At 50.9% G+C, this 11,316-nt stretch overlaps 2 protein-coding genes across 3 annotated transcripts in view; one reads left to right on the forward strand and one right to left on the reverse strand.

The window, feature by feature from the left end:
- Nucleotides 1-11,316, reverse strand: part of LOC3290833 (neurobeachin-like protein 1) — a 64,879-nt gene that overhangs the window by 48,335 nt on the left and 5,228 nt on the right. For both annotated transcript variants that reach the window (XM_061646488.1, XM_061646489.1), the window contains one exon: nucleotides 9,413-11,314. In XM_061646488.1, coding sequence (XP_061502472.1) covers nucleotides 9,413-11,314 — 1,902 coding nt within the window. The remainder of the gene's footprint in view (nucleotides 1-9,412; nucleotides 11,315-11,316) is intronic.
- Nucleotides 2,028-9,314, forward strand: LOC5667707 (uncharacterized). Its single transcript, XM_061646490.1, has 2 exons — nucleotides 2,028-2,235; nucleotides 6,970-9,314. The coding sequence occupies exons 1-2, from the start codon at nucleotides 2,206-2,208 to the stop codon at nucleotides 9,067-9,069; spliced, it is 2,130 nt and encodes a 709-aa protein (XP_061502474.1). The 5' UTR covers nucleotides 2,028-2,205; the 3' UTR covers nucleotides 9,070-9,314.

Consider the following 11,316-nt stretch of genomic DNA (forward strand, 5'->3'; position numbering starts at 1 on the left):
TGTGCAGCATTACACACTTAAACGCGCAAACGATTCCGCAATTTCACAAACAAATACCTGTTTGTCCGGACAAACGAAACTCGACACACTGCTCGGGCGGAATTTAAGGAACCTTCGCTTCCCGGTTTCCAGTTCCTGCAAACTGGACAAAATGCCGTACGATTCGTTCCGCTTCCTGTGCTGCTTTGGGTGGTGAACGTTGGGTGGTGTATCACCGCGCGCAAGCAACCGCGCGGAAGGTGGACCGTCGTGTGGACGGTACAGGAACGATTGGATTTAATTTAAATTTTGACATCGAACGCCAAGTTCAAGGCTTCAGCGGTACGTTCGATCCTTTCGGTGCTTTGCTGCAGCGGTGGCGGCTGTGACGAGAAGGAAAGCTGACCGGACCGTTCAACCGTACCCGAGAGGGATGGTGGTATGTTGGTGAACCGACCGACAGCCAGACGACAGCGGCAACTTTCGATTTTATCCGCCGGTCCGGGAAGAAATGTGTCACAATTCGAACTTGCGGTTTGTGCATGAATTTCGAGCACAGCACCGTAGCGCGAAGGTACATACACACACACACACACACACACGACTGCCGTAGGTAACATATTTTCAGTGTTATTCATGAAGGAAAGTGATTTCACTCAAGTGTAAAAGCAATCACACATAACTAACAGCGGCAGCCGCAGCATCACACAACGGTCGCAATGGAAGAAAGTGCCAAAAGATGCGTGTATTGTTTTTAGTTAACAAATTCAATCGATAGAAGGCGAACAGCGCAGTGTTGGAGAAGCTTCTTCTCGCTTCAACAACGCCAAACCGAAATGCATTAATTGATTTTTAATAAGCAGCATAATTCCCATCAACAATCAGCAGGGTGCATTATTGATTTCCTTAAAGCTCATAAATAATTCGTTCCGTCCCACTAGAAACAGGGATTGGATCATGTGCCGCTGGTGCAGTGCAGTGTGCAGTGTGGCAAAGGTGCAGCATTTTGGCACGATCGCCACAGTTCCCATGCCGTTATGCTTCGTTTCTAGTAATCTTTCTTATTTCGAGCTTTGTTTGCCAAACCCCCGAACGCCTATTCCCTTCGCATTCAAAAGATCTAATCCCACCCATAGGTACTACTGTGTCGAGTGTCGAATATGCCCCCCCCCCCCCCCCATGACGAACGGTATGCAATGGGGGAAGCGCAAACAATCGCACGATTCTTCGTCGCGCGGTGGTGGAGCATTTTCTCTCGTCGCTCTTCCCCGCCTGGCCCGGGGAAAGGGGTTAGAAGGAGAGAAAGGTGAACGGCTTAGCTTGAGAGAGACATGCCATTTCTTTTTCACAGTCACCCCCAAACTCCGCGCTCTTTCCGCTCTTTCTCTTTCCGTGCCGTCTGCTCTGCTCTGCCGGTTCGTCGCGTATGGAAGCGTTCAAGTCTTCTGTAGCGTTTCTGCGCTGGGCCAGCACGGGGAGGAAACTAAATGTAGCGTAGTAGCGCGTCGTTGCCTTGTGCCATCTCACCCCCTTTGAAGGGAAGGGCGGAACCGACGATGCTGCTGCTACTGCCTCCGGTCCGGGAAGCCGGTTCGGGTCTGTGTACTGTGTGCGTGTGTGTGCGGCAGGCAAGGGCGAGAGTAGTGGCGTTTGGAAATTTATAAAAGAAGATCCTCTCCAGCGCTGGCCGGTTAGTTTCGCAATGAAGGTGGAAAAACGCAGACACCGTTCAGCGCAGTAGCTCCTTCCGTGTGAAGAACAGCGATACCGACGACGCGCGCCTGTACATTGCGAGCCCGAAGTGGCTGAGAGAGTAAGAGCAGAACCGGAACTGTGGGTGCGAGCGTGTGTCTTTGTGTGTGTTTTTGTGTGTCTGTGGCGAGTGGTCTTTAGGAACAGAGTGAAAAACAGCCACAAAACAAACAGTCCCGCGGGCTACAAGGTTGGAAAATTTTCGCACACGCTCGCGATCGATCGACGGAGCTGGTGGTGTGCAAGAAGGTGGAATTACTTAACGTAGTGCCTTTGGCTTTTGGGCGTTTATCCAAACGAAGATCAGTGTACGGTGCATTTAACATTCAGTGATGGTGCGTGAAATTGTGAAGGAGTGAAAAATTGCATCTATTTCTTTGTGAGCTTATGAACGATACGCGCATTTGCAGTAGTGTTTGTTTGTGGGTGAATTAAAGAACGAGCAGCTCCCCCTCCTGGCGGACGGTGTACAATATGGCCTGCTGGCAGCAACTGCTTCTGTTGGTAAATATTTTCATCGGTCTCCTGCAGCTGGGAAGGCTCCTCAAAAACAGCTAACCTACATTTTTGTTTGTCCAAAATTTCACACAAAAACGAAAATCCGGAACATGATGCACCGATGGATCGTTATTAGCACGCTCTTTTTTAACATTTTACAACGATCACTCGGCGGAGCGCCCCTTAATGAAAAGTACGCGCGATCGACGAGTTTACTACGCCCAGTGCAATCGGTGTGGTTAGCGATAATGATCGTGTTGATCGGGTAATAAATGGCTACGGGAAGCTTTCTGCGTCGGCGCACTAAATTGAACCATCACTAACGGAATTGGCAGCTCATCCGAGGGGCTGGGGTGAGGGGGGGGGGGGTTGGTGAATGCTGCAAGTGATTCAGTGGGACATGATCGGTGATGCCCCAATATTGCAGCATGAAGGCCGCTGGGAAAACGAAAAATACGAAACGAGAAATATACACACAGATTGTATCGCACTCATCACCACCCAGTCGATCCAAATCATGATCATCATCATCATCATCATACCTGACCTCGAATCTGGGCTGTGCAGAGGAAGAAAGTTTTCGGCCGCGACCACGCGTGCATAAACAGGGACGAGGTTCAAAGTGCTTATTTGTTTTGCGCAACACTGCTGCTGCTGCTGCTGCTCTACACCCGTTTCCGGGCGGTGAGATCTTTTGTATGTTAGGCAAGGGAAATTATGTATCTATAGCTGCATAGTTTTGGATCGCAAAAAAAGGTTGGCCAAAAAAATGATAGACGTACCATGGGAGCAAAAGGGTCATTTCTATTTTTTACATTTTACACTCAACTTATCTGTATTGGGAGGTCAATATTAAAATGAACTGTGCTTAACACTGTGAAATTATATCATTTGTTAACTAAATTATAACTAATGATCGTCTGCAACATGCAAAACAAAATCCACATTGATCGAGATGCAAGCAGATGATCAAGCAGTTTTTTTTAATGCAGGTCAAAAGTTAAAGTTACATCAACTATGATTCACAATGCAAAACAGAATGACATATTATCCAAATTTATCTTACTGAGAAAGTAATTTTTACTTTTTCATTTTTTTAAATACTGTCGAAATTCACATTCGTTACTAAATTTTAATTCGATTATCATAACATAATTATTTATCGTCTCCAAGATACTACATATAAATGATTTTCAACCCGTCACAAAGAACTGTCAAATTCAATCAAACATGTCTCAATGTTGAAAATTATGCTGAAGAAATTAAAAAATTTATGATGGAAATGAAATACATATCAAATTGATGTGGATTAACATCTTGTACACGGTGAATACAGGGTTTTCCAAGTCAAATTTCTTTTTTAATTTCTAATTTTTAATTTTTAATTTCTTCCGTATGATTTTCAACATTTCAACAGACTTCTGCCATTGCTTTTTTCACCGGGGTTTGACCCGTTGTCAGTTGAGTGTTGAAAATCATGGTGAAGAAAATAAAAGTTATTATGATGAAAATGAAATATCAGAGTGATGTGGAATTACTTCTTGAACGTGATAAAAAAAATCGTAAATACGCGTCAAACCGCATAAAACATAAAAAAGTAAAAATTTATTAAATGCTCCAATACATCCAACACTTTAAAAAATTATTTAGATTGACCAAATGGTACGACAAAAACAGTAACTAATTTATGAATAAAACTCTTCACCACAACCAACTCTTGCCACACTCCAATTGGTTAATGAAGCATTCCACAATTGTTCCATTATACTCTCGCCATTCAAACACGGGCCATCCCGGGCAGACCAGTCAATGGCACCACACCGGTGGTGCTTGATCATCGACACTACAGACACACCCCGCACCTCTTGCAACCGAGCGTTGCCAAACGGTGCCCAAACATAAGCGCCCAGCTGGAAAGAGTCCACTCTATGAATGACTCGCTTCCGAAACGGTTCGCGCGCATCGGGAAAACGAGTGATTGTGTGTGTCTGTGTCTAATCACCTCATTCAAATCCCCGTTAAGCAGCTGACAACTATATATCTCAAACCGTGCTGGGTGAACAAACGAATCCACTTTAAATGTTTGGCAGCTACACAATTTCCCTGCATAACATTTGACCTGAAAGCACATCAGCTCTTCAGCGCATTCCGGGCGCACAACGCACATACGCACGCGCGCGCTCGCCCTGTCCGTCTTTGAAGGGCACTCCATCTTCCGGCGGCGGCCCCCGCCTCTAGGCTTTACATAATTGCCGATAAAAAGAGTATCTTCTTCTCCCAGTGGTTTCTTTGCTGCTTCTTTCGGCGGAACTTAAACCTCACTTCACATTTTCCAAATAATCCATACAAGGAGCGAACTTTCTTCTTGTTGATTTGTAAGACATCCCCTTAATGGGGCGATCTCGCGAGGCGCTGATCAAAGCCACACGCGCTAAGCCCGAGAACGTGTCACGTAATGGGCGCATCTGGGAGCATAATCACGTGTGTGTGTGTGTGTCTGTGTTACAACTACACACATTTAAATCACAGTAATACAAATATATCACACGGAAGATACACGATTTTTCGCCGTTCCCTCCCAGCATAAAACACGCCAACAACTGATGGGTTCATTAACATAATTTTACCATCCAACGTGTCGCACCTTAACAGCGCTGGCTGCTTGTTGTTGCTTATTGCTCAACGGCGGAGTTGGGGATTTTCACAATAAGGTTTGGAATAAGTTTCCCCTTCTTTCTTTTGTACTAGGTGCTATGCTTTTATGGCCAAACGGAGGCTTTCACTGTGGGTGCATAATAATGATAAGGCAATTTACGCCTCCCGGGGTGAACTTCGACTGTTTTTTTTTTGTGTTTTTTTCCGCTGTTGTTATGGCTCGTGCCCCGATGCACGCGTCGTGAGCGCACGGTGGAATATATTATTGCTTAACTATTCGATTATCTTGCACCGCATAAAATCATCGCACCGCATGGAGGAAGAGAAATTGTAGCCGTTGCATTAGAAGAAGAAAAAACCCTCCTCTACAATTATGCGTTTTACGACTTCCGATTGAATGCAATCTGCAATGCTCCCCGGGACCCAGGGAGCCGTGCTTTTAATCTCACTTTCCAGCCGGGCACCACAATTGCATGGAAAACCTCAGCCATCAGGTACACCGGGGCACCGTGGCACGCTTGCCGAGAGAAAATTCAAATAGGAGAAATTCAAATCGGATTCCAACGGGTCATACGCCTCCTGCCGCGACGGTCCAAGCAGGTGGCGGGCATCGCACAGGCAAACAGCAAACCACAATCGTTCGATCGCTGCTGCTGTTCGATCGTGTGGTTAGCCACTGCCGTTCTTGGACAGGGAAATTTCTCCAACGCCTAGCGCTTCAATGCAATCGCTGGAAAGATCAGCCGGCGCATTGCGTTAGTTGCAATAAAATAGTTTTTATTAACTTGTGTGGCGATTTCGGAAGACGTTGTTGCACATTGCACGTGTATCATACAGCAGCAGCAGCAGCCGCCGGCGTCGCAATGCTTTGACAAAGCTGTCAATTTGTTCACCAAACTCTGTCGCCGTTTTTCCCTGCGCCCCACCGGGTGATCCTTTCCCTAAAACCCCACCGCGTGGAGATAATCGTATACAGCGCGTCGTGATCGTGCCTTGACCACATTTGCCGACAAAAATACACACACACACGCCGAGCAATTACTACCAATCAAACATTGAACGTGCGCGAAAAGCATAGCTCTGCTCTGTCTGGGTTCCCTGCTGGTGCCACCGCACACCACCAGACCAGCTGTTGGTGATTTGGCATGCCAGGGCGGAGGAAATCGAAAGTAGCCGCGGCTCATTTTCATCCAGCCACCGTGCCAGCTAGAAAAACCAGTTTTTCTTCTCTTTCGACGTTAGCTGGAAAAGAAAAACTTGTCCACACCCTTCTTCCGTCCACATCCGCTGCTTATCGGATCGGCCGGGGGTACACCCCGCACGCCCATGGAAAGATGGAAACAGTGTTGGGAAAAAGTAAAACCTCCAATAACCCACATTGGAGCCCTGTGCGTACGGGGCCCAAGTGTGTTTGCTGCAACAACAACAACAAAAAGTTTGTCGCGTTGCCTAGACAACGCAGCACAGCAATTGCAGTGCCAAACGTCACAACGCCAGGCAGCAGCCGAGTTGCAACGCAGAAGGCGCAGAAGGGGTCACCTTTGGCAGATAGTGCCGTACGTGTAATTTATGTTCGAAATTCTAGTGTGCACCGCTGCCCGCCTGATCGACCTCCCTAATGTGTGAACCCACGAGCCGGGTGTGTGTGTGTGTGTATGCGCAAACATTCAGAGACATTCACCAAGCCCCATCTTGGGTCGGGGTGGTTGCCTTCGCGTGCCGGCGAAAGGTGCGTAAACGATTTTTCTCGGTCATTCGAACAGTCTACCCCTCCCAACCGATGGGTGTGACTGGCGTTGGCATTATGGGGAGTGAGGGGGAGGGGGGAGGGGATAGGTGGGTGTTGTTTGAAAATTGCACTCGTTGCACTACAGCTGATCACTACGCAGCTGAACTGCACCGGAGGAGAGTGGCCAATGCAGACTGCAAGGAAAATGTTGTTCGTCGTTGTCGTAAAATGTGCGGTTTTATGTTTCTTTGTATTAAACAAACTTTTAAAAAACGAAGGGAGCCATTATGGAGACTCAAACATGAACTTCTGACAATGATTTGATATATAAAATGAAACTCTTCTTCTCATTACAGCTTCTTGTCGCACTGGTCGTGGCAGAGGAATCGAACCAACCGGAAAACCTGCCCGACCGGCAGGATGCGTCCGCCGTGTCTGCTGAACCTCTACCCGTGCCCGCCGCCCTGCACCGCCAGAAGCGCCACGAGGTCGAAATACATCGCGTGATCAAACGGCGCCCCAAATTACCACCGCCGCCACCACCGCGCGGTCGCAAACCGCGGCCACCGCGTCGGCCAGCCTCTAAGCCGCGCGGCAAGTACGGCCCCCCGAACGTGAACTATCCGCCCCTGTCTCACTACGTGCCGCAGTCGATCGACGATCCGTACAGCTCCGGATTCGAAGCATCGTTCGGCGACCATCACGGCTCGTTCGGGGAGCCACCGATTCACCCCTCGCCCACGTTCGGGTCGCCCCCGTTTGCGTATGGCCAGACGATCACCAACTACGAAGGATCGTCCTACGGTAAGCCCAGCTACGAAGGATCGTCGTTCGGCAAACCCAGCTACGAAGGATCGTCTTTCGGCAAGCCCAGCTACGAAGGATCGTCTTTCGGCAAGCACAGCGGTGGCTACCAGGGCGGCTCGGTCCCATCGTTCGGTAAACCGAGCTTCGAGCTATCGCCGAACTTTGACGGTGGCTTTTCCAAGCCCAGCTTCGGCAGCGGGCTGTCTAGCACGTTCGAGTCGAAGGTACCGCCCTCGTTCCTGGACTCATCCAGCGGGTTCGATGGGTTCCCTGGGGCCGGCAAACATTCGCCCGCTTTCACCGGCAGCTACTCTCACAGCTTTTCGCACACCGGCATCAAACAGCCCTCGTTTGCTGATTCGACTGCAATCAACACGTACACCACACCGTCGGGGAAAGGGAACTACTACACCGACACGTCCTCCTCCTCCTCCTCCTCCTCGTTCGGCGATGTAGGGTCTAAGCATCAGCTACCGCTGGAAAAGTACCGCAAAGATCCGTACAAAACACCGATCACCTCGTACGAGGTGCCCTCGAACCCGAAATCGAACCTATTCGAACCCTCGGGTGATTTCGAAACGTCCTACAAGCGTTCGCCGCACAACGGTGGCGTCAGTTCGACACACTCCACCTCGCACAGCTCGGTCGGCACGAGCGAGGAAGAGTACATACCCAGCCTGCCAACGCGCTACGATCAGGAGCAGTTCCACACGCCCACCAAGACCAACCCGAACAAACCACCGCACAGTACGCTGCAAACCATCAGCGGGACGGATGATCATTTCAACTCGTTCACCTCCTACTACGACGGTGGCTCGGAATCGCAGCGGATTCCGGTTAAAAGCAACCAGCAACCAGCCCCGTACGATGCGTCCGACGAGCAGCAGTTCCCAACCGGACCGGGCAGTTCCGGAGGCAAGCGCTTCAAGGGCCGCCGCAAGAAGAAGCCAAAGCTGCCGTCCACCGGCATTACGCACAATCTCGACACGGACGATCTGCGCGATGCGTTCGGTTCGAGTTCCGACTTCCATCAGGTGGCGATCGATGCGGACGAGTTTCTGGACTTTGAGCCGAAGAAGCAAATCAAGCACTCCAAACCGGCCGGCGTAACGCATTCAAAACCGGCCGAGGACTCCAAACCGCCCAACTTTGTGCTGCTGTCGTCACAGAACAAGGGCGGTGGCGGGGCGGGAAAGGGAACCGGCCAACGGGCACCACCTTTGGGAGGTTCATCCATTTCCACCAGCAAATCGGTTGAGTATGAGGGGTCGAAACATTTCGATCTCAGCAACTACTTCCAGGCGAACGGGTCACCCAGCAACCAGCAACCAGCGGCCCCACACCAGCGGCCATCGAAACCGATCGGGCTGGACGATCTGAACATACTGTCGATTCAGAAGTCTAACTCGCACAGCTACTACGCCGGATCGAGCCAGGGAGCGCAGTCGGGATCGGACCGACCCGGTGGCGGTGGCTTCCAGCCGACCCGCAGGCGAGACACGCAGCACTATCGCAGTGCCACCGGCGGTAGCCTCGATTACACCATGCTGGACGAAGATGAGGAGGAAAATTACGACGACATTAGCGATGTCGGTACGCGCGGCAACCGGAAGAAGAAGGATCTGTCGGACACGACGATAAACCAATAGGTAGCTAGATAGATAGATAGAGGTAGATAGAGATAGACGTGTCGCATCACCGCACGTGCGGTTGCGTTTTACCAGTACGGTGGTTCTCTCCAACGAGCAGCATTAGCGGTGCATTACAGCAAAAGTATTTCGTTTCGTGTTGCGTTCCGTGCACATCGATCGTTTACATAGGAAGGATAGTGTATTTATTAAACTGTTTTAAAGTTTGTCGAACAATAAATGTAAGAGGGAGAAAGTGTACCCAAGGTGGCGTTTCAATGCAGAAAGGAATGGAAATGATTTCACCTAAACTCCCTCACAAAGGTAAGCCCCGTGCATTAAAAAATGTGTAATAAATTCTTACCTTCTTGTCGATAAACGTTGTCCACTGCCGACTAGCACAGTAGGTTTGAAAGTCTTGGAAGAAGATCGGCCCGGAAGAAGTCGCCGGCAGGTCGGGTGTGTGCGTGGCCAATCCCAGCACGGTGCGCGACTTTTCCAGCAGCGCCTTCATCACCGGTATGAGGAACGAGTATTGCTCCGAGTTGTCCACCTCGATGGCGTTGCACATCGCTTGATTGAGACTGTACATTAGGTACCCAATCTCGGCCGGGTCCTGATTGGTGCGGTTTTGTAGCAGCGCGTGCAGCTTCGCCGTTGCCATGGCGACTATTTCCGAGTTCGCGCTGTGCGAACACTTCAGCAGCAGGCCCAAGCACAGGTGCGACATTTCCGACCAGTCGTCGCTGCTGCTCTGCTGAAACACCATCAGTATGTCGAGCAGCGAAAGCACCCCGTCCAGCAGCTTGACCGAGCACTTCTTCGAGTCGTCTTCGTTCGGATCGAGCACCACCAGGTCGTACGCGAGGCGCAACAGTTGGGCCGCATTTTGCTGATGGATCAGCGCCAGGTGAGCGTTCTCCGCCAGGTCCATCAGGGCCGCCTGCACACCCATCTCGAGGATGCGCAGCCGGAGCGCCAGATGCGAGCAGTACAGCTCGTTGTTGAGCGCTATCAGATTGATGCAGGCCATCACCTGGCCCCGCTCCTGCCACGAGTCGTTCGAGTTTTCTACCCCGCGCCACAGTATCGTGAACAGGCTGCTCGACACGGAGCAGACGAGGTTTTCTTCCTCATTGTCGTCCGCGTACTTCTCACTGGCGGAATCGACACTGTTGCCCGCACTGCTGTCCAGCTCTTCGCCACTCTTCGTCGACTGCAGGTCCTCCACCACCATCGACGCGGTGCCGCCAGCCAGCGAACCGGACTCGTCCAGCGATACGTTCTCCTCGCTGCTGCTGCTGAGGGACGATTTCTTCTTCCGGCCCGCCGATTCCTCGAAGCTGAGCGTCAGCGAACCGATCGTGTCCTGTATGTCGGACGTCTTCTGCCGAATGACGGAGTACACCGAGGTGATCGAGGAGGCAATGTTGTCCACTACCGCTTCCTGCACCGTGTCCGCCAGCTCCTTGATCTCGTGCTCCAGCACCGTCGCCGCCTCGGACATGAACGAGTTCGGCTGCTTGCCGCTCTCCTGCACGTGGAGCTCCAGGTTTTCTTCGTCGAACACGATCAAATCGTCCGCACCCGGTCCGGCAGCGGACGATTCGCTTTCACGCTTCACCACCTCGTCCATGTCGGTGAGCAGGTTTTGCTTGCCCTTTTCCGCACCTTCCTCGGAGCGGTTCTCTACCGGCTTCTTGATCAGCAGGCGTGCGATCGATTCTTGCCAACCGACCTGCTTCGCTATCATTTGGGGCGCTTTCGGTTTGGTGAACGTGCTCGTCATTAGACGCCGCGCTATTTCCAGCTTTAGGGAGAGCTCTAACAGATTTGAATGGTACATGAGGCACAGCGCACCGGCGTAGCCCATTTCGGTGTCGGAGCTTAAGTTCAGATCCAACAGGCCCAGGATGACGTGCGGTTCCAGCTGGAACGGAAGCATGAACGAGAACAGTCCCGGGTACAGGCTGTGGCATTCGATCGTGGTATCGTACAGCCGCAGAGCGGCCTTATGTTTGGCCGATATTCGCTTCGTGCACAGCATGCCGGTGATGAATTTGATCAGCTTCATATGCACCTCACTGCCGAAGTGACGATCAATGAACAGCATATACATCGCCTCCGCCATGTGTGGTTCGTACATGAGCAGGAATATTTGATCCTTCACGTGTTTGCCCTCGATGAGCAGCACAAGCATATCGATAATTTCGCCAACCGTGGCCTCGTGCTTGGTCGTGGTGAGGAATGTCAGTATTGCCGATATCT

Source organism: Anopheles gambiae, chromosome 2 (genome assembly GCF_943734735.2).
Source record: "Anopheles gambiae chromosome 2, idAnoGambNW_F1_1, whole genome shotgun sequence".
Lineage (NCBI taxonomy): Eukaryota > Metazoa > Arthropoda > Insecta > Diptera > Culicidae > Anopheles > Anopheles gambiae.